The sequence below is a fragment of the Amyelois transitella genome, chromosome 24, assembly GCF_032362555.1.
Source record: "Amyelois transitella isolate CPQ chromosome 24, ilAmyTran1.1, whole genome shotgun sequence".
NCBI lineage: Eukaryota > Metazoa > Arthropoda > Insecta > Lepidoptera > Pyralidae > Amyelois > Amyelois transitella.
The window spans coordinates 3510758-3535022 of record NC_083527.1 but is presented as its reverse complement, the minus strand read 5'-3'; the positions used below and the strand labels follow the sequence as shown (position 1 = coordinate 3535022).

Genomic DNA, 24265 nt, shown 5'->3' with positions numbered 1-24265 from the left:
GATGCTTTCTTTCACACATCGGATAATTAAATAGTTAATCATATAATGTACTTATTATTTGAGATCCATAAAAGTTTATCAATTCTATTTCCTGTCAACACTATTATTTGCCAGGGGCTTTTCCCTTTGTGAATCATTTAGTGCATAAATTTCCCTATGTTATTTTCCAGTGACATTAAATTAGCAATTAAATGCAATGTCTTTATTTAGACACGAATAAGGCCACTCTTGGCTACAGTAACTCATGACAAAATCTTGTATCAGGATAATTGTTAGCTATATGTCCAATTATTTTTTTTTGTTAAATATTCGAACATTTTCAATATTCAGTTGAATATTCATTTCTCTGAGCGCGGATGTTAATTGAAAACACTCAAAATCCATGACACAAACGCCAGCAAATTTCCCTGTATCACCTGACTCATCGGTCCTTTGGAGTGCAGCCAACTTGCAATTAAGGAGTTCCTACTTACTGGCATAGCATGCTAGCATTGTTATTTTTACAAGTGATGTATGATCGCACCTGTTTCCCTCAGGATACTACATATACTCTTGGTAAATTGTTGACCCATTCTTCACAGCCTTGTCTTATTTATTGAAATCACAATTTATAGGTAGGTAGCTTCAAATTGTAACTCTTAATAACGAATAATTAGGAAACATACATAATAACATCTTTATTAAATTGCCTGATTTTAAGTAAAAATTCTATCATAAATTGGAGATAATGACAGTTACGCACACGATCTTAAAAGTTTAGACAAATTTTGCCACAATGAGTTCACTCTATCACTGAGTTCACGACTTGAGCGGACCCTGAGTTTTGAAACCAACAGCTGAGACTGAAATCCGAATAACGCTATTATGATAAGTGTCAACACAAAAAGAGGCACGAAAAAACACGTCTATAGTCTACAGAAAATTTTCTACTCCAATTCGTACTACGCAAAATTTGTTAAATTAAATAAAAGCCAATTAGTAACACATGTCATGGTTTTCATTAGCGCAATGCAAACCGGCTGATTGAGGTCGATGCAATAACTACTTCCGCGAACATTCGGCGACAGTATGCGATTGCTTGAATATTCCTGGGTGTTTGTCATATGAGTCTCGATTCTATATGGGTGTAGGGTGTCCCAAAAAAATCAAAGTGATTTTTTTTCGACGCATACCCGCAATTATTATTCGTTTTGTAGTAATATGACTCTAAAATAAATATCACGTACTTCGGATAACAGCAACCCGTGCCGACTTGTATCGAAACATGTTACTACGTGAACTCCTAAGCGCGTAAGGACTTGCAAATATCAGTGCGTGTTATTTCTTGTTATAATATCATTTATTGCATTGTTTTCAAATAATCAACATGTCAGTCGAATTGCGCAGTTCTAAAAAGAGTGAAATATATTTAATTGGTTACGTAAAACATCAAATAAATGGTTCCAAACTTCCCTCTAATGGGCAAGTTCTAGCAGTTTTGTTTTACAATATCCGCGAAGTGAATTTAAAGGTAAATGAGAGTGCTAATCTAACGATACGCGAGTGCATTATTTTTTGGGAAAAGGCACGAATACCTACTAAATCATTTCCAAACTGTATAAAAAAACTTGTAAACTTATATCAAGTTTGGAGAGTCTTGCAAAAAAATGCTAAGAAAAGTCAAGATGTGTTTAAACGGCGTCGCGAAGAGTTTGTTGCTAATTTGGACAATCTTTTTGATATTGCTCACGCTGATGCGTTGACTATGATAAAAATAGATGAAGACAAGATCTTCTTGCAGCGCCAGAGAGAGCCTGGTCGGCCGGGCCATCTAACTGGAGTCGACAAAAAGTTAACGAAGAAAGAGGACAGGGCGCGCCTTAGATCTATTAAGGAAGAGAATCGCCGTGCTAAATATTTTGCTGCGTCGACTTCGTCGGCGATTATTGAACCTTTACCGATTAATTCGTCTTCAGATTCTAGCGACCGCGAGACCTTGCAAGAAAGTTCCAACAGCCAGCCCATTGAAAACGTGCAACCTGTAATTTGTAAGTCAGTGCGGAAGAATTTTATTACCCCGAAGTTAGTAGCAGCATTGGACCGATGTCAATTGAGTATGAGAGATTCTGTGTTCATTTTAGAAGCTACTATGGAGGCGCTGGGACATAATGTCGACGATTTTCCAATTAGCAAATCCTCCATCCAAAGAATCAGAACGGAAAAACGAAAAGAGCGTGCGGAAGCTATAAAAATCGATTTTCAAAACAAGGTTCCAGATGTTGTGACTGTTCATTGGGATGGCAAACTATTACCAGCTTTGGATACTCGAAAATCAAAAGAAGAACGTCTTCCGATTGTTATTTCTTATGAAGATAAAGAGCAGCTTATATCTGTACCACGTTTAGAGAGTTCTACTGGAAGTGAGCAAGCCCAGGCTGTTTGGAATACTATAGTAGACTGGAACCTCGAAGAAAGAGTACAAATACTTTGCTGTGACACCACGGCTTCTAACACTGGTCGTCTTAACGGGGCTTGTGTTATTTTGCAACAAAAGATGAACAGAGAAGTGCTTATTTTTGCTTGCCGCCATCACATCTATGAATTGGTACTCAAAGCAGCGTTCGAAGTGAAAATTAGCCAGGTGACAACAAGCCCAGATATTCCCCTATTCAAAAAATTTCGAGACAACTGGAAAAATGTCGATAGTACTAAAATCGAAAATTATCGAGAAATAATTGTTTCGTGCCTGACATTAAGCGAAATCCAGAATCTGATTTCGTTTTACCGTTCTGAATTGACAAAAACAATTGTCAGAGACGACTATCGTGAGTTGATAGAGCTCTCAGTTATATTTTTAGGCGGAGATGAAGAAAAAACGTTTAAAATCCGACCCCCAGGTGCTATACACCAAGCTCGATGGATGGCTAGAGCTATCTATTCTTTAAAAATAGTGTTACTTAGCTCTCAATTTAAAATTAATAGTAAAGATAAGAACGCTCTTTTGGACGTCTGCCTGTTCATCGTTTCATCCTATGTCAAGCCATGGATGCAGTGTATTTCGGCAGTCAAAGCACCGTACCAAGATTTGTCATTTTTGAAAACCATGAGAGCTTACGAAAATATTGATAAAAATATATCAAAAGCAGTATTGAAGAAGTTTACTCAGCATTTATGGTATTTGACCGAGGAAGTATCTATGTTATCACTTTTTGACGACGAGGTGAGCCAAGAAAGTAAGGAAAACATTATATCAAACTTATCTAAAGATAGTATCTCGTCTCAAGAAAAACGCTATATTCCATCAAAAGAAGATTTAAGCGGACTATTGTATGAGAAAAACATAGAAGATTTTATATCGTCTTCAAGTAAGTCTTTGTTCTCTCGTCTGAAAATTGATGATAGTTTTCTCCAAGAAAGTCCTGCTTCGTGGTCTAATAATTCTTCGTATCTTGAAGCAAAAATGAAACTATCAACACTGAAAACAGTGAATGACACTGCTGAAAGGGCAGTTAAGTTGATGCAAGACTTTCACGGGCTAATCACGGTTGAAGAGGAACAAAAGCAATTTTTGTTACGTTGTGTACAAGAACATCGTAAAATTTACCCTGATTGCAAAAAGAAAACTTTAAAAAGAAAGTATAAAGAAGATCCTTGATGTAAATTAATGTCATTTAATACTATTTCTTTTAAATATTATTAGTTGTTTTCTTTCCAAAACCTAAATTAAGACTAAGTAACATAATTTTTCCATACAAATTTTTAATTTATAACTTTGAAGTCAAGTCGGCACGTGATAACATTAAGTTATCACTATAATATTTTTTATTTAGGCTTTTGAGGTCAAACAGAATAAAATAAAAGGGTATGCGTATTGGATTTCAAAAAAAAATTTTTTTCCCTTATAGCTTGGGACACCCTGTATAGTTTCGTTGGAATGCTCGATTAAATTTCATTTTCAATCGTACGTATATCTTCAACATGCATGTTCTTGCTTTATTTTTAAGCTTAGATCATTGCATGAAGTCAACTTTTTGTGAGTTTTGCACCTCTGTAGTGGATCTGAAGTGTTACAATAGAATAAGCATATGTCCGAAGCTCCACTCAATTAAAACTGAAAATCCGTGTAAAAACTGCGTGAAATTTGCCAAATTATTCCCCATTTATACATATACATACATATTATCACGTCTTTATCCCTTGCGGGGTAGATAGAGCCAACAATCTTGAAAAGACCGAAAGGCCGCGTTTAGCTGTATGGCTTTAAGATCCAAAGAGTGCATGTTGCTAGCCCAACGCCTACAACAAGAGTCCCAAGTTTATTAGCCTTTCATGACATAGAAATAAATGATCATCAAGAAGCTGTCTTATTGTCCGTTGTCTCTTATTGTCCTTTGTACATTATGTGATATTTAATTGATGTATAATATACTCTATTATTTAGCACTTACTTTATTCACTAAATAGAACACAGTTGACCATGAAATCTAAGTTTCTGATATAGATATCATCATCATCGCAACTTTTAATATCGTTCAAGTCTCGATTTCAATTTCCCTCGAGTCGTTTAAGCACAGGTGTCCGCCGCCATTGTGCCATTGTCCAGTATCTATTTCTGTATCTATACTGTCACACTTCACCCTCTGTTACGCTTTCTGAATAGCCTTCGAACCCTTGGAAACTGATTCAACTCTACAACTAGTGTGTTATTTTGATCTTGACAAAAATAGAATTCGAGACGGATAGGTAGTGTAAAAACTGAATAGGTATGCTTAAGCGCGTCTTTAAGGGATGGATTGTATCTTATACGAGTATTGTAAAAATGTATGAACATGTTGATCGCAGCAAATATGAAGCACCAGACTAAATACGATACTATTATATACGACCATTACTAAATACGATAGCGAAAATAAGTATGTACTACGCGTGCAGTAACTCGTATGAGCAAAAAAAAAATCAATCTGCAAATCCTTTTCCTATTACCAAAACATGTAAAAAACCTCTGAATTCATTGTTTTTTTTAAATAAGCACTGATCTAAATAACAGCGGTTTCTGTTAATTTATCTTTTAAGTTAAGAGTATAGTATAGTTATCCTGTTGTAAAAGCGTATTAAAAGCCATTCACAACATTAAGAATGTAGAAATCGTGTAGGGTCAATGTTAACAGCAGGCTGGACCGCAAAGGTTAGATGCCAAGTGCTAACTGCCAAGTAGCTAATGTGTTTTAGTAATAAAATGGATTCTTGCACCGCTGAGTTACCTTAAATTTCTATTCATTATTTTGTTGTTATATTCTTCATAAATAAACAATATAAACATGTGAGAAATATTTCCGTAAATAACATTTTTATGTCTAACAATTTATTTATGTTTTCACGTTACTTTAGTTTTATTTTCTGTTACGTATTTTCTTTTTTTATGCAAGCTTTTTCTTCGCTATCTTATCCCATTATATGTGGGGTCGACACAATAGCTATGTTTTTCTTTTCCACTTCAGACTGTCACTTGCCATCACACTCGACACCGCCTTCCTTTAAGCATTTTAATTTGTTTTGCTTATATCTAACTTCCATACTTGTATGATATGTTACTTGCTAAGTACAACTAATTATTTCTGTTGCCATAATAAAGATAAATTACCGAAGAGTTTGATTATTTAAGTGTTAGTTAGTAAACGTACACGTAACTCGACACCGTGTTTATTTGGTACGTTATAAAATCATCCGACGGTTGTGAAAACGAAAACCATTTTAAACAATTAATACGTTAAAATAAAATGCACCACCAGGCGCGAGATGTAAGCCAATATACAGAAGAAACAAGTGAAAATTACTTCAACGCGGAAAGACATGGTCAAAAGGACCACACACCAAATTAACCCTATAAATCGAACCGCCTACCAGCAGGCGCGAAGATAAAGTTGACTCACCAGTATTTACGAGACCACACAATAACCGGAAGACTCGGCCTAAAACGGCAAGGCGTTGGATGGATGCCTAGTCCAAGGTGGGCTCTGCTTTCTAATGTTGTTTCTGGTGACATAGTATTTATAAGCAGTAATTCTTTCTTATCGAGTAAGTTAAAAATTCCCAATTAATTCCGTGTGTCAACACCATCTCAACTACATGATGCAACCCGGCACATTAAAACTAAAATGGCTGCAAAATGGCGTAGAGTGTCAGCTATACGCTCTCACTTATTCTTTTAATTTTCATAGAAATCGGAATAACATAACATCGTTCCACTCCCAGAAGAGACTATTAAGAGGTCAGTTCTATTCTCCTCGCAATAAATACTAAACGCTGGAGTTGTCAGAGCCAGAACTACAGTACTAGTTATTAAAAGATTATACGCTTCTACGTTTTCAACAACCGAAAAGATGGCAGGCGAATACTTATAATACCATTTTATTGTATTAACAAGAGGATAGGATATTAGATATAATAAACGAAAAGTAATTGCGTTCCATAACATGACGGATTACCAAGATCCTGAAAGATGGCGGCCGAGGATAGCGATATCAATCACTCGTGATTCCCGCGGGAATTACTCGGCTTTATTTATCCCGGGTCTAGGTCGAATGACGTGTTTATTGTCGTTTTTGTTAGACCTTTCCTTTATTGGACGATGTAGTAATTACATGATTGTTTTCGGAAAGGGTTTGTTAGGGATATATTTTTATTCTAACGTATATAATAATATAAATAGGATAATGGTCAAATTTATGGTATAAATATTATATTTCTAATTCTTAACACCTTACATTTCTTTTTAAAGTTTCTGGCTCAGTTTGTTGTTTTAACTACTTTGTATAAAACGCAGAAATCACCCTTCTTATATGATCTGTTGTTTTTAGAATAATTATACAAAATATATTTCTGTAGTCATATGAATTACGCTATCATTCCAAGAAATAATGGGTAATTCAATAAATCCCAAATTTGATGAAAACTTTTCCTTGTACAACTATGATATTTCTTTATCTTCGATGCACTACGCAACAATTTATGACCAACATATGACCTGCAAATATTTGAGTAAAATGGCACTCATGATATTAAGAATCGATTTTTCAAGAATTCCGTCGACGTGACTCAGAGTCAAAGTAATTCGTCAAGTTTGAAACGACTTCCTGCGATTCAATACGACACTTCTTCCTTTAACTTGGACGCTTCATAATGCATTTTTAACTTTATCTTGTCCTGTATTTGGATTGGATTGGTAATTTTCTAAACAATAGTCTTTATTTTGGAGATTTTATGTATGTCATGCATGTCTTGTAGCTTATCTATCTCGTTATTGATATAATTTTTTTGTTCCTTTGTTCCGGTTGTTTATTATCTGAAATGTACATTTTTTGACTGTTAATATTTTTTTAAGTAGTCGATATAAAAAAGTAAAGTTAAAAGAATTGTATTGTATAAGCGAAACTTCCATGGCAAATCTTATAACTTTTTTTTTTACGATTAATTAATTACAATATAAATTATCTTTATTGTCTATACAAAAATTACATAGGTATGTAGAAGAAACATACATTAGGAATATGTTGAGGAAAGGCGGACTTATCGCTAAGCATTCTCATCCAGCCAACCTTTGGGTCAATAACAGATTTGTTACTTATTATTTCAATCCAACCGATCGATGATTAGTCGTTTTTCAGCACATATTAAGCTAAGTCAAATATATTTTAATATAAATTTAATACAAACTGATCTCACAAACACCAACTGCTTTAGTTCAGTCTAAACTTTCGCCAACTTGGATCAAAGTCCCCAAATCCCCAATGCACCAACTACACTATCCATTCTGTATGTGACTAGGAACGTCTCATATCTCATATGGTTATGCACAAATGCCCAAGAGCCTGGCCAGGTTAGCAATATATCCTACCTGGAATATTAGCACAGCACACACATACATAGATTACGTCCTGCCACGGGAGTATTTACGTTTCCGTCCAGCTTAGTTTATATGCTATGCTCGAACGCTGACATCCGATGATGGATGTGTTATAAGTTATGTTGATGATGGAATTTCTAATGGCAACGCAGGAACTGTCCCTTTACTACTAGACGAGACGAAGTAAATTTTATTATGCAACTCAATTTGGTTATGTTATTGGATTTAAAACTGTTTGTATACTGATTTCCTTAACGTTTATTTATAGAACGTTGAGGAAATATAGATACGGAATATTGAAAAGATTATTTAAAAAAAAAAAACTTAAATTACTTAAATTCACCTTTTTGTTTTTCACAATCTTTAAGTGTCATGAACGGCAATGACAATTCCAACTTGAAATGCTATGCTATACTATACTATAGCAATCCGTGAAAGCTAATGGAGAAGATAACTTTTCTAACTACTCCTTTCTTGCGACACCTTCTAACTTGCGTATTGTTGGTTATAGGTATATAGGAATTCCGTGTAAAATTGCGTAGCTACATTCTTAATAAACAAAAGTGTATCGTCAACAAAGGTTTTAGGACACCTCATGAATTTAATACAGGTCGGTGTCAGTCCATCCCACGTCACGTATTGCTACTTTATTGACTCATCAAAACAGTCACTATTCTTATCTACATTCATTGTTAACCCACACATGAGTGACAGAAGGCGGGTTTTTGACGGACTTTTCTCCAGCTTGTTTAGTCCAGCAGTAGCGTTTGCCAATGAAACACTTTTATTGCGGCAATTGTCCGTTAATACATAGCTGACATTGTTTAAACCGATTAATTAAAATTTGTGTCCGCGAATCATATCTGGTTTAATTATTATTTTTAATTGTGTTCATTATAGTATCGATAAAGTCAGTGTTAAAATTAAAAAATGGTTATGGAGTCGGTGCAACAGACTGGGCGATTCTGGCCCCTGTCTCCCCGATTGTGGAGAAGGAGCAATGAGTACTCGAAAGTTGTATTCGAGCCGCGAAGACCTCCGCTATCCCCGATAGAGATTCGGAGACATGACAACACTCCGGATTTGCTTCGAAGAAATATAGTGAGAGAACGGTTGGATCATCTGAATTTAGAAGATAATATTAAGGAGTATGACGGGAAGAGATGGAGTGTTGATTTAAGGAAACCACCAAAAGATGAAAGGAGGAAGCCCGAGGATCTGGTCAAACTAAGAGTGAAGAAGCAAAGGCAGCCAAGACCGAACAGCTTGCAGTTGCTACTGTGTCCTTCCAGCTCGGGGCATTACAGCAGCAATACTTGGAGATACACGAGAGTGCGATCCAAAAGGTTCGTGATTCATTTGTTTTGTGAATTTTAATATCTATTTTGAACATTAATCGCAGATCTTTTCGCTTCTATAAGAGTTTTTCTCTCCTGTCAAAGAGTATTCTGCCTGTCGTGAAAGTCTTTGATTCACAAGAAACTTTTGTTTATTTAAAACATTTTTGTTTTGAAAATTCTATCTGTTCCAGTAACACTTTTAAGATAAAGCTTCTTATCGTGTAATTCGTTTCAACTCTTTAATTACTTTGTAATTAAAATGAAATCACTCGTCTTTACAAAGTTCTGTGGTGATTTAAATACTCAAAAGTTTATGATCGGTTAACAGATTCAATCATAACTTTCCCCAATGAATTTGTCTTTACAAATTTGGCTTGCGGTAATATTTAGCAACCAAACGATTCTGAGGAATTTTATGGCATTCAATTTAAATGTCAAGGGATAAATTCTTACAAATTGTCTCCCGAATGCCCACATTGGCTACAATACGGACGCGTGTGCTGACAATTGAGTACCATTTATTTAATCTAAAATATTCTCGTATCACACCGTTTCATATCAATCACTACGGTCCACTTATTTCTGTTATTGGTCACACATCTGTTACTACTGTGTGGGCGAGTATTCTGATCTGACGTAGTGTTATGAAATGGTAGACTCATATCTTTACGTATGAAAAAATCTTGATTTTAACCGATTTCTTTTTGAGGCTTGCTTCGCAACATGCAATAGGCGTGCAAGAAAGGTATAGGGAATTAGGAATAACTCATTTTAATAAGCTATTATATCTTAAATATGAATTTCAATCTATTTGCTATTAAGCCAAACATGGGTTTCGAGCCTTTTCTATTGGCTGCAACCTCATAAGGGATATCTTCTAGTGGCATTTTATCTGGAGCTTCGAAAAGCATTTCTTGCCTATTATTCTCGGCGTAATCGTAAAACGGCCGTTTTACCACTTTAACTATGTTACGCTGAGGTTACCCGCTGAAATAAGATGTGGTAGAGTATATAGACGGTCAGTTTCTTTTTTTCAAATGTGTTATTGCATTTTTTAAGTAAACTCAACGTCTATATGTTACTATTTACTGAACTATAATGTATATTTTTTTTCATTAAAGGTTTTAGTCATTAAAGAAAACGCCGCAGGGTTGTTTGTTCTGCTGTTTTAACATTAGCAGTAGTAGCTTCTATTGTGTTAGAGTATTTTTTGACTTTGAATATCATGCTATAAGTATACATTGCACTCTATGTAGAAAAGAAGTCGCCTTAAGCAATGCAATTATGTCGTTATTTGAAATTATGACTTGGTATTTTAAATATCAGCATCGATTAAGAATCGATATGTTAAATTAAAACCAGTTAGTTTACTGTCGACTTTCGAGATTTAATTTAGCAAATTTTATCGAAGTATAAAATTTTATACGTAATTGGTACAATCTCTTTCGTATTGATCTGACATGGAACAAATATTTGTAGCAGGATTTGATAATTTGCATTTTCATCACACTGTGAATTTTTTGGGGTCACATTTTTTAAGTAATTTGTATGGATCACGATTAAAAACTTAGTACATATTATAGCGAAGTTATCATCTCTATACTATAGTTTAAAAAAGTATTGTATCCACTAATTATTGGAAGTTTGACTGTAACTTTTCTATATCTTTTTAGACTATATCCTTAAGTATTACTTATTTCATATTCCCGTAATGATAAAAAAAACCCTTACAAGCTGTCAAATCTGCGGTTCAACTATCGTATTACACCATTCAAAGTTTTCATAGTCACCTTTATATTTCCCAATGAGTTTTAATTTGACGCAAACTGTAACTAGGGCTAGGTTGCAATTCATTTCACAGATTTATCATTAAGTTCGTTCATCTTATTTGAAGTTGACAAAATAGAGTCGTGTTGAGTATTAGTTCCTTAATCTCAAAAAACACCTGATTATTCATTCATACATGTATAACGTCAGTTAGCATGTCAATTTCTACAGAACTAATTACTGCTTACAAAACTAGTGAAGCTGAATGAATCGTTACACTAAATAATTATAGTTCTGCAAGCTTTTTGCCCACTCTCACTTATATGAATGATCAATGTAGCGCAACTGCTAATGACACAAGAGATTTTAGATTAGTTAGGACCAGATTTAGTTTTTCTTAAACATATTCGTCTCATGAAAAACTAATAATGGGAACTCAAAAACTTCTAAAAGTGCGCAAAATTTCGAACCAATCAAAAAAATTCTGCATTTGCAATTACATACCCTTAAACTTTTCGTTCCTAAAACGTAAGTAATTAAATTGGAACTAAAATTATTCAATGTTTGGCAAACTAACTCCTTATCAAACCTGAGTTGTGATAGTGGCAGGTCAGACTTATCGGGGCACACTAATAATTGCATTTTAGCAACTGTTACCACGCTGTTATTATCTGTCGATGACTTGAGATCAGTTCATACCGATACAAGACTGGATGCGACATTTTAATAGTGTGGCAGCGATCGGTGCGGCTATAACGCATCTTTTCGTGTAGCGCCTTAACGCGCCTTAGCGCCATTTGAGAAATTAATATACTGCGTTTCTCGGAGTATTCAATCATTATTTTATTGTTGGATCCTAACTCGTACAAATTTCAAAAAATCTTTTAACGTAAGCCGACGTCATTATAGTAAAATGTATGCTTTTTAGTAGAATCTCTTATATAGTGTCAGCGTCAGCTATGCATTTGTGATCCAGAGATGATTATTATTTTAATACGTACTTTCTTAAAATCATGTTTATATTTTGTATTCTCATAAACAGTCAACATAACTTATTTCTCAATGCATTTACCTTGATTCTCACCGTTTCTAACCCTTCTTATCAAAAGCTCGTCTACCGGCTGAGTGGGTTTGAAATCATGTCATTGGCAGGCCTTATCGTGCCTTCTCTACGGCCCGTAATGGATGCTATCGGGTCGAGTTCGCTTTGTAGGGTTCGACGGTGAGACATGATCTTTTTAGTGATTTGACGTATTCTGAAGGATATACATAAAATTGCGTCTCTCCCGAAGAGGTAGGCAACATCCTTAATTTTCCACAATTCCTGCAAAATTCGTTTGCTTCATACACATTCAATTTTAGAATATTTATTCATATGGTGACAGGTGCTTGGAGTTAATAGGAAGAGTGCTTCTGTACAAACCTACTTCGTATGATATGTTCTTTTAGAGAGAGCAAAGATAGAGTAGCTATAGAAAGGAACGGTATAAAATATAAAACTTATTATAAATACTGTAATACTGTAATGAAAGAAAGACTTCGACCACGTCGAATAATAATATTCGTAGTTATCTATGAGTTCATTGACTATGTAAAAAATTACGCATCACTTTTTATTGAATTAATCATTCAATATATTTGCTATTATATATCTTGCGATGGATATCCATCACCTATGAATATTTGGGGCTCTCAAACAAGTCCATAATGAATCAAATGGTGTCAGAAGCCTGTTCGGCCTCAGAAACTGCGACCATAACATGATTCATGGCACGTAAATAATAACGGACGCGCGCACGCCGAATAAATAATATTTGTAATTACGAGAAGAATCGACGTAAAGATTTATATGTATAGAAATTTATTTTGTAAAATTGTGTGACATGTGGAACTTTGTCACAGTAGTCCCATGAAACAAATAATACTAATGGAATCGTTTTAGTTGTCCTACCACTACTTTTATTAAGTTAAGTTTAGGTTGTATGGACTCAAAAAAGAGTCATTCGTACATACAAATGTGCATTTCTTTGAGTGCTAGCCGATGCTTTTACGGTAAGGGAAAACACATTCACGACATCCATGGGAAAGAGATGTAGTGGTCCGGTTCTTTAGTGCCGGGAACCACACGGTGTAAGATGAATTATTCACAACTTTAATCACTTATCAGCACTTCACGATGTACACAGCGGAATGAATTAGTAGCTGATAAAATCGGATTACAGAAATGTGAACTTTTGAGATATTTAATTAATATTTATACTCATAAACATGACAAACGACTTAATTCTCAAAACACGGCTACCCATCGCTCGTAGGCTTTTCGATTACTCTTTATATTCAATCAGAGAAACGATTTCAAATAATCAAGCAATAATTGCCACACAACTCGACAAATGATCATACAAATATATCGTGGTCGGCCTACGCGGCGGGCTATATTATAATTAAATGCTTAAATCATTTGCATATATAAAATTGTTTCTATATTGGTAAGTACACATTTCGAAAATAAAGAGAGTAGAGATGGATAGCTGTGTTGATAATGTTGATACGACGACATTTTTGTCTTTAGGAAAAAGGAATTTCTTTTGTTTTTATTAAGGTTTATAAAGGTGCGTATTTTACAGAAGATTTTAAAATGATTCAATTTTTTTGCCTTCATAATGTTTGCTCGTAGTTTAAGTGGCTTAGCGCAATGACCTGAAGTGTCTCGAGGGTCTTGGCTTTTGCTATTAGGTTATTGTTTCCTCCATGTTGGTTCGGTAGCGCAAAAAAGTATTCTAGCAACTTCTATTCCCGCGATTATTTATTAATGTAATTCAAGGGAAAGTTGGAAAAAGGAATTTTGAGCGATGGGCAAGCTACCTGCCCCTATCTCAATAACCCTATAAATTCCATAGCAAATTAACTTTAAGACCGGCTCTGCATACCCCATAAAGGATAAAGACTCTAAATATGTATTGTTATTTCTTGCTTACTTTTATACCAGCTTTTACCATTTTGAAAAATACAGACGCATATCAACATATAACATGCGTGTGACGTGTCAATTCTTTACTCACTTTATTTGGCTCGAGGATCAGTATGAGTGACCCACAAAAAACTTGTTTTGATATAAGAAATCCTTCGAATGACACCTACGTAGTTCGTAAAATGAATTTAAGCCATATTTAAGCAAACATCTGCTTTCTTTTAAAACTTTAATCATATCCGGTGATATAAGCGTATGAAGGTGTTATTCGTAAACACTGATTTATTCTGTTTAATAAGGAAGAACCGTGTAATAAAATCATTAATAACTCAATTAAATACTACTTGTGGTCGCAGATGTTCAGTGAATTTATGGATGTTAGCGTTTTATTAAAGTCTTCTTCCTTCTGGTGTTACATCCTCAGCTTTCGGAGAGGAGCCAGGGCTGCGTCTTTTTACTTTAATCCTGGATAAGGTGCGTCAAGTTTTTACACGAAGCGACTCCCGTCTGAACGCAGCCTTTGCAGGGGAACCTAACCCGTAATGGAACATGGTCATATCCAGTAACTTGAATGTGCAGCTTTCATCATAATATACTCCCAATGTTCCCAATTTTCAGCGACTTGGTAATGCGAATTCAGTCTTGAATTAATAAGTACTCGTATATTCATATTTGCAATCGCAAAATAGTTTGATATTATCACTTCAATCACATCCTCACTAACTGTTCATTTTATTGCTGTGAAGATTATATCTTAACGGTTTAGTCTAGCTCGTCTATATTTGGAAGGGCTGACAATACGGGGTAAGGAACCTGGGCAGTTCAACGTACGTCGTAAATTTAGTGTTTACTATTGAACCGGTGTTTTCATAAGAGTTCAGAATGTGCTCAGCTGTTGTAACAAATGATGGATAGTTTACAAAATGTTTTTACACTCGTGTTTTTTAGTGCGTCGGTACGGTGGTAGTCAGATTCAAATCCTACCGCGGTTATTTATTAATTTATGTTGTTACGTTAGTTTGTGTGCAAACCGAAGCTCTTACGGTTAGGATACAACATGTGTTTGTATTCTCTAATAATTTTGAAGATCAGAGGGTAGTTACCGTAAAAGTCTGTTAATTTTGTCTTAATTCCTTCAAAAATTAAGGTGATTAATTAAATACAGTGTATGTTTTTATATTTTCCTTGTATTAGGTTACATGTTATTATGAAGAACACTTAAAAGTTTACTGCCTGTTTTATTAACTTTTTAATATAAACTTTGCCCAAGACAACAAGGAGATATTTCTAAATGAAATGCATTTTTCCATGAAATTCCTATTGGAACCAAACGATGACCTCAGCATAGCTGGACAACGGGCGGCGTCGCGTCGTGTCCTGAATATTCATACAGAATTTATAATACGCAATCACTCATAGCACAAAATATTGATATCACAGATTGATGTTCGAGCCAGGGCTGCGTCTTTTTACCATGATCTTGGATTGGGCGAGTCAAGATTTTCACGAAGCGACACTCATCTGACCTCCGCAACCTTTGCAGGGGAACCTAACTCATATTGGATCATGGTTATACATTCAGTTTCCTAAATGTGCAGGTTTCCTCACCGTAAGAGCATAAGATAGCACTCAAACTTATGACTTTAACTCAGAATAGAGTCATTGGTACTCGTACATGGCTGGGATAGGGTTTGAACCTGTGCCACATGCACTATAACCGGGCACCCTAACCGTTCGACTATCGACGCTCTGATTGACAGGTCATTATCCCCATCATACTATCATTAGTCCATCGCCTTTTCCTTGCTTGTTTTATTTAGTCTGAGCAAGAACAGTACATTTTCATCGTAGTTACGGTATCAGGCGTTCAACATTAACTGTTAATCTCTTCTGTACTTCTTTATTTTTCGTAACAGGATCCTATATAGTATTCATTACGACAGACCGACACGTTTTCAATTCAATTAAGACATTATGAACTACCCGATTTCTTAATGAGTTTTGTTTCAGAGGAAGATCAACACTGTAGTAAATTGGCGGAAAAGCGTAGCGGTTATATCCTCCTTGTTGGCGTGTAATAAAATTAAGCCTCAATTCCAACTATCCCGGCAACATTCATTAGGATTCACACAACTTCTTACTTAATCAATCCAGTACCTGGATGACCGAGTTGTGTTTGGTTTTTTAATTATTCCTTGAATAGGTACTTTGTATTGATCATGATTGATCCAATAACCTTGTAAAAAATTTCTATTTCTAAACTTACGTAAATTATGTCACATTAGTTCCCCTCGTTGTCTCGTAAATAAAAAACAATTTGTATGTGTTGACAACATAATTAAACAAATTGAAAATACCTTATTCATTTGTTACTCATAATCCTTATTGCTCCATTCGATATCTTTCATTCCTGCTTTTGAAATCATTAGTCCCGATTATCGAAATGCGATGTTATCAGGAAATGCAATAGGTACCACGGCCATTGACATACAAACACAATCGATATCTATTGCAAAGGTCAATAACTTAGCAATCTCTTGTGTAACATATGTGCAAGATGATTCACAGGTGCTACATATCGTGTTAAAACTTGTCCAAATAGCCTACATGATATTTGCACACCCACTATACACCTACTGCGTTTTTGTTTGTGCTAGTGTATGACAGCCTTTTATTTGATTTAATTCTGATTAAAATCAAAGTTCCGACAGAAGTCTTTTTGAGACTGTCTGCTCAGTATACCCCGTTAAGGATAAAGACGTCATATATGAATGCAAGCTAAAATACAGCTTTATCGTTTAACATGTATTTTCTGTCAGCTTAAGAAGGTTTAGTGGTAGATCTTTTTATTCAATGAAGGTTTTGTTGGCCATTTCTTTTTTGTGTACCTTGAAATGAATTACGGTTTTATTTTGAATTAATTTATAGTAAACCGCCCAATTAATATATTGTTCACGTTTATAGTAATCAAATTGTAAACTAATATGTAAACATTGTTTTCAACAGAGCATGATCTCTTGTCTCATATAAGGCTAACGCATGACTAGTCTACGAATTTGGATTGAAATAGTTTAGTAACCTTTGGAGTTGAACGTCAGTTGAACATATCGTTTTACTCCTGACTAGGTACTTCCGTTTTATTCTTTACAAACACCATAACTATCTGAATCTCAATACAGCTGACCGTGGCCTTGTTTGGTCCAGACTGTTGGGATATAGACGTGAATATACATATGTATGTAGAAAACTTAAAGAACAGCTTTCAGTAAAGTTATCAGGTAGTATAGTCTTGCGCATCCAACGCATAATCAATTGAAGAGACAGAACTGTTTAAAGGTGGTAAAACGGCTTTTAAAAGGTGAGATGACAATGTTCTAAACTTAACCTTAACATGCGAGACGAGCAAGCACACATTCTTATCTTTGCAATTCCATTCAGCAGATGCAATGTTTGCATACGCAAGGATTGCATTGTGCATTTGCATGCCGCCAATCGATGCGTGAGGGTGGCGAAAAAGGGGGGTGAACGGAGAGTGTGGGGTAAATAGGGAAGAGTGGGCGAGAGGGGACCCACTGGACATGTCGGTCGTACAGGAATAATTAAAATTTCCGAAGCCGGGGAATTGAGGTTTCCAATTGGATTGTCGAGACGAATCAATCCGGAGATTAAGTAATGGATGTTTGGCGAGTTCGTGTGGTAAAGTTCGATGTGTTTTCCTTAGTTTTGGCATGTGGATGTCGCAAAATTCTCAACTCCATCACTAGAATGTTTTTTTTTTGATCTTTATTTAAATAAGGGCCTTTTGTCTTTAAGACATGTCAGTTCCATTGTAACAGATCTTAAATTAAACACAAGGTGCTAATATTCACTAGATGTTGCTTCTAAGGTTTTAGCGTTATGTGCATGAAGGCGAATGCCAATGTTGTTACTTTAATTGACTGTTTGGGTGTGTATCATAAATGGTAAATATAGTTAAGTATTACTACTGCTTAACTATATGTAGCTGTGATTGTGACAACAGTAGAAATTGTATTTTTTTATTACTAGCTATTGGAGTCGTTAAAGCAGTCCATAAAGAGTAAAACTTGAATAAACTGCACTTTGGTTTAACTTGCACTATGTACTGAAATAAACCATTGAACTTATTGATAAAATAATTTTATAACAATTTATTATGTACTAGTTACAACATTGCAAGAATCCAATGCGCACTTAAAAAAAAAATTTCTTTTTTTATAACTGGCCAGTTTTTACATACTGAACAAAGCAGAAATTGTATTATCGTTTTTCCTGCTTCGTCTGATCTGCTTTACAGAAAATGTAGCCTTTGTTATTCCTGAGACTGTACTATATCGTACCAAATTTTATCAAAATCGGTTATATCTATCTATATAACTATTAAGTATGGATTGTATCCAAAATATGTATGTGTTGATGAAGGATTAACTATTATATAGTAAATCTTAAGTTTTATATTTCGGTTTCTAAGTAAACAATGTATTTTATTGAACCAGGCAAGAACTCCGCAAATAAAGAACTTTCAAATTTACCCGCAAAGTTCTATTAAAGGAGTAATCTGGAAACAGTCTGTTATCAAAGTTGCTTCGCTAACTTGTATTGTCTACAATTTAAAATCTTTTACAATTTAAGAATCCTTTTTATTCTATCAATCACTTTTAATAAATTTAGCTAAATAGTTACGCCCTGGGGAATTTCGGGATAAAAATTACGATGTAGGTTATTCCAGGATAAATTCTACCCGCTTATTTCGCGTGAAAGAGTAACAAACGCACATTCTTACAAACTACAGCATTTATATTATAACATGGGTAGGAAGGTTAACTCAGATTTCTTGAATGTCATACTTTTTTACCACGTGTAGGTTCACTGCCAAATTGTAAAGCCGAGCTAATATCCCAATAGTAGGTAACACCAATTTTTTATCAATGATATTGTATTTAATATTCTGAACAAGCCACGTTATTTCCGCCCAAGTTGAATGACACTTCCTGTGGTGGAGATGACACATTAGCCGACTAAGGGCACTAACATCAATAATTTCCTAGTTAGTGCCAGACAGACAACCTTGATGATTTTGCCAAATCATTACGTAGATATAATAATATTTTTATGCTGTCTGTAACATCCAAATTTTGAAGCTATCAGCCTTCAGTCGCTGTATATGCAATACGCAACTCTTTCCCATGAATGTCGAAAAAGGGAAAAGACATCATTTAGTGCAGCTTTTACCGTGGTCCAATATGGGTAAGGTAACCTACACAATTATAGCAGGGGGACCTAACTTAGGTACAAGCGGGAGCCGGCCTCTTTTCCAGAGAGGTTAAGATTAACACCATGAAGAAAAAGTTATTATTCAATTGTCTGTTGAAGAGCACCAAAATACACATTTGAAAGATATAACTGGACAAAAGTAGGTTGAATTACGAAACGAAGCAAACCTAAATTTAGCTTCTATTAACAATAGCGTTCTAAACCGTTGCCGTTTGAGATTTCACGCCCTTGCCCTAAACTTTGTGAAATCTTTTTAATCTATGCCTAAACACCATGCAGTCAGTTGTCTTGGTTGTAGGCGAAGCCTTACAAATTTTTTGACCGCTTCAAATCCATTCAACCTTAGAAACTAAATTATAATATTATCTTAGTAATAACTGTTTCAATTGACTTCCTCCGAATCCATAGTAAGTTTTTTTACTCTATGTTATCCTTAATATCTATTCTATACACGATTTTTTAAACCCACTCAGTTCCATTGTCTTAAAGTGGAAAATTTCTTTACCGATGGGAAATTCACCCTGTAATATAAGCTCTTTCTTCTTTTCTCTTTCCCAGAACAGCAAACAGAGACAACATCTTTTTCGTATTATTGGTATCATCTTATATACACTGGACAGCAAATAAACCGGGCCACCTGCTAACTTTGAACTCTAATTCGATTTTCTCAAAAAGTATGAAACTTGCAACTATCAATTTATACTTACAGAAAGTGCGTTTCATGACGATTAAAATGAGTATAAATTTAATCTTAAGTACCGTCAACTCACACTGTAATTAAGTAACAAACACAATGCTAACGATATGCTCTGTTTTGAATAAATTCGCGTTTTGGGATCTTTTTTCTACAGTGAGGTTAGTTGGAAAATTCTTTTCATTTCTTTAGTGTTTGTGTATCGTTGGCTCAGACGCGTGTATTTTTGCTACTTTTTTCGATCAATAATGGATACGACACCTCAGGAAGCAGCTCCAGCTGTAGCGCTCCTTCAGGCAGGTATTGGGCAACGTGAGGTCGCTCGAAGACTTCGAATCAGCAGATCTTCGGTGCAACCAGTTTATAAACGATACCTAGAGACTGGAGCATTCAATCGCCGCCCAGGTACGGGCAGACCTAGGGCTACATCAGCAGCAGATGATCGTTATATCCAACTTACTGTTCTACGAAATCGTCGCCTCAACGCAGTTCACGTTCAACAAAGTCTGCCTGATGAACGCCAAGTGAGCATAAGTTCAGATACTGTAAGGAGGAGACTTGCCGAACGGAACCTGACTCCAAAAAGAGCTGCTACATGCCCAGTAATAACCGTAGCTCACCGTCGAGCACGACTTGAATTTGCTCGAGGGCATAGGATTGGACGTTAGAGCAGTGGGGTAATGTGCCCTTCACTGACGAGACCAGGGTGAGTCTACATGGTAGTGATCGACGTCAGAGAGTATATCGTCGCCCTGGAGAATGTTACTCTCAGTGTTGCATCGAAGAAACTGTTGCATATGGAGGAGGATCTCTAATGGTCTGGGGCGGCATCTCGTTAACCGCACGTACTGCGTTGGTTTTCATCGAACCGACGGGCCGTACACGTGGACTAACGTCGCATCGGTACATTACTGAAGTCCACGCAGACCATGTGGTACCTTACGCAGGTATGATAATGCACGGCCTCATGTTGCTCACGTGGTGACCCAGTATCTACGCGACGTCGGCATTCATACGATGGATTGGCCAGTTTGAAGCCCAGACTTGAATCCGATAGAACATTTATGGGATGAACTGAAACGTCAGGTTCGAGCCCTGGTACCTGCTCCAACAAGGCTTCCAGAGCTGCGAATCGCAATTGAAGAGGAATGGAACGCAATTCGCCAAGATTTCATCGTCAGGCTCGTTAGGTCAATGAATACGAGGATGCTAGCAGTTGTCCGAGCAAGGGGAGGGAACACTGAATACTGACCAAAAACTTTTTTTCACTTTATTCCTTGTTTCCGGATTAATTTTTGTTTTTTAATTTGTGATTACTTATCATTTGTATGACTACAAAACGACACTTCTTTGTAAAATCTTTAATAAACACTTAATTTGATTAATTGATTACAATGTGTTACCATTTATTTTAATCGTCATGAAACGCACTTTCTGTAAGTATAAATTGATAGTTGCAAGTTTCATACTTTTTGAGAAAATCTAATTAGAGTTCAAAGTAAGCAGGTGGCCCGGTTTATTTGCTGTCCAGTGTATATAAAATTATCGTGTCGCAATAAACGGATTGACCGATTCTCATGAAATTTTGTGAGCATATTGTGTAGGTAGGTTTGAGAATCGGCCAACATCTATTTTTCATACCCACAAAATCCAAAACAATGTTTGCCAGGACTGCTAGTAAACCTATATACATACATTTTATGTCAACTGATCGAAACTAGTATGTTATTTTTATTCAACATGCAAATATCTTCCTGATGTCTGGCTATCCCAAGTAACAACTTAGGGCTTATAATTATTCATGAGACGAGCCCTTTCCATCCACTTAAATGATTGTTTACTGGTGCTTTGTATGATAATTTGTGTCATATTGTTTTGTATATTTACGGCTCCTTTTTTGTTTAGAATTGTTATGGTAGCCTTGAAATTAGGTATTTCCTGTTAATAAATGCCTGAAACAACGATATAAATAAAGGATCATTTATATTTGGCATTCTATTATGTTCAATTAAGAATTAAAAACAAACTACTTAATATTGCAATAGCTTAGTCATTTTCCCATATATATTGTATTTTTTTATAGAATGAAAGGAATTAGAAGGAAGATAAAAACTTATTTTTATGTGCAATTCTAATAAATTTTCAATTTTCTTTTTTGTTGCTGACATTTGTATCAAAATGTTTGAAAGCGGAAATAAAAGATATAATCGTTTGAAGGAATGCGGCTAACTACAACATTTATTAACTGTGAAGTATGTCCTAATCGGTATCTTTTTATAAAATTCGAATATTAACATTCCTTTTGAATGAGGTGGATACTTCATTTCTATTCAGAATTTTAGTTTCATTGCGATTATGAAAAACGATTATGCTTTGTCATGAACTTGCATAGCTTTTTTATGGTTATAAGCTGAATGTGTTCTCCTTCTAGTCCCCTTTTCTTTATCCAATTGTCATAAGTGAGCCTCGTAAAAAAAAATTATGAACTTTTATGGTGCCCGAACGCAAACATATAATGGGATATTCTCATTTTTCTGACATGAGTCCTGTCATCTTTTCAGCCATGAGCCGGAGGGCGGCGGGCGGTGCGCGGAGGGGCCGCTAGCGCGCGCGATGCAGCCCGCGCCACCAGGCGGCTCGCCCAAGCGGCATCCCACACCGGCGCCTGCGCATGGTAAGTTTATATAAATTTCTTTGGTTCATTGCATCATAGCATAGTCTTTACCTAAAATGGATTCCTTCATTCCTCGCATTTTTTATCCCATATGGGCGACTGCTCATCGTATCGTTTATGTCACTTATTTTTCGTCCTAAGGTCGATTATTGACACAATATCCAACGATGGAACTTAAAAGACATGAGACCTTCCTAGCAGTTTTTATCCATGAGTCTGAAAGCGGTGGGCGATGTTTGGAGGAGTCCACAACAGTGCTGGCCTAAGCTAAGTTTATGCTATGTTTTTTTTTAACCTCTCTATCATATATCCAACAATTCGAAACTCAAAAGGTCAATAACACCAGCCGCTGTCCATTGTAAGGTTACATACCTTTTTTCAGCCTAGGGTCATTAGTGGGCTAGGCTGAGTTGTTTGTTTTAACAAGTTTCTTGCAAGGTGTACCTACTGATTTGGCAAAGGTTTTACGGTGGTCTTCCTGAAATCAACTCTCTTTACAAATAAGGTAGCAAAATTATACAGGTAAGTATGTAATATAATACACACGACACATACACGCTGACAAGCTTGCTAAACCATAAGTATCGTCTTTAGGTCTGTTATTACAAGCCACTTACAAGCCCACGCGACGCTGGATAGTAATTAGCTGAAATTGCAAACTGCCAGGCGAGACAAACTTGAATGTGCCGGCTTCAGCAAATAATAAATTGATAGGGACTAACCACATAAATTGAGCTAGCCTCAAAGTAAGTTTCGTTGTAATACCTAGTCTAGTCTAGCTGTACAAAAGAGGATAGTTCCTAGTTTTTAGTTCAAATGCGAATGCGAATAGTTTAATTTCTTGAAAGATTTTGTCTTGCTATGGTAAATAATTTTGTTTTTCAAAATTATGTAAACAATTTCGTAGTTGTCTGCCTTCCAATCAACCATATATTAGTTAGTGTGCATAATGGAACATGACGAAACATCATAAGCTTGACAAAAACACAAAACCTTTTCGGAACCCTAAAATCAGCTTATTGAATACTTGTCAATGTCAAGTTGACCCATTCTGCACATGTTTTATCTTCTTCTATATGACTTCATATTATCCGTAAAGTGACAACATTTTCGGCTCGAGGCTCGTTCATTTGGCCGTTTCCCCGGTTCCACTTCATTTATTTTCGTGACCGATCCATTCAGGCAGGTAATGAGGATACGGCACACACAGACAACTGTATCTATATACATAGTTTGCCCAGTGTTTGTCACGCAATTTTAGTCATTACTAGATTGAAAGATGTGTTGTAAGGTTTTGGACTAACATAGTTTGTCAATAAGTCTTGACACGGGGATTAATTTGGATTTGAATGAATTTGGATTCGAATTGCATTACACTTCACCTGTTCAGATGGTCAAAAGCAGAAGTCAGTGTCAGAATACATTGTAAATCTAAATTTAATTAGCGCAGGACGCAGTCGGTCATTTATGTTAAGTTTTAACTTCTGTCATGCCTTGGCTGATCGTGAACATGGACAGCCAAATGATGGCCACTCATTAGCACGATTGAAGTTTCTGCTGTAGACTATGTTGCCAGATGCCTCAATTTCGGGGGGGTTGTCCTGTTTTTTACCGTTAAAAGACGCGCACCGCTGGCGTCCCCCAA

At 35.8% G+C, this 24265-nt stretch overlaps 1 protein-coding gene across 10 annotated transcripts in view; it reads left to right on the top strand.

The window, feature by feature from the left end:
• Positions 1-24265, top strand: part of LOC106135942 (focal adhesion kinase 1) — a 120572-nt gene that overhangs the window by 76081 nt on the left and 20226 nt on the right. For 5 of the 10 annotated variants that reach the window (XM_060951117.1, XM_060951116.1, XM_060951115.1 and 2 more), the window contains one exon: positions 22508-22620. In XM_060951117.1, coding sequence (XP_060807100.1) covers positions 22560-22620 — 61 coding nt within the window. In that variant the 5' untranslated portion in view covers positions 22508-22559. Of the gene's footprint in view, positions 1-8626; positions 9229-22507; positions 22621-24265 lie in introns of those variants that run through there. The other 5 variants (XM_060951108.1, XM_060951109.1, XM_060951112.1 and 2 more) reach the window with 3 other exon arrangements.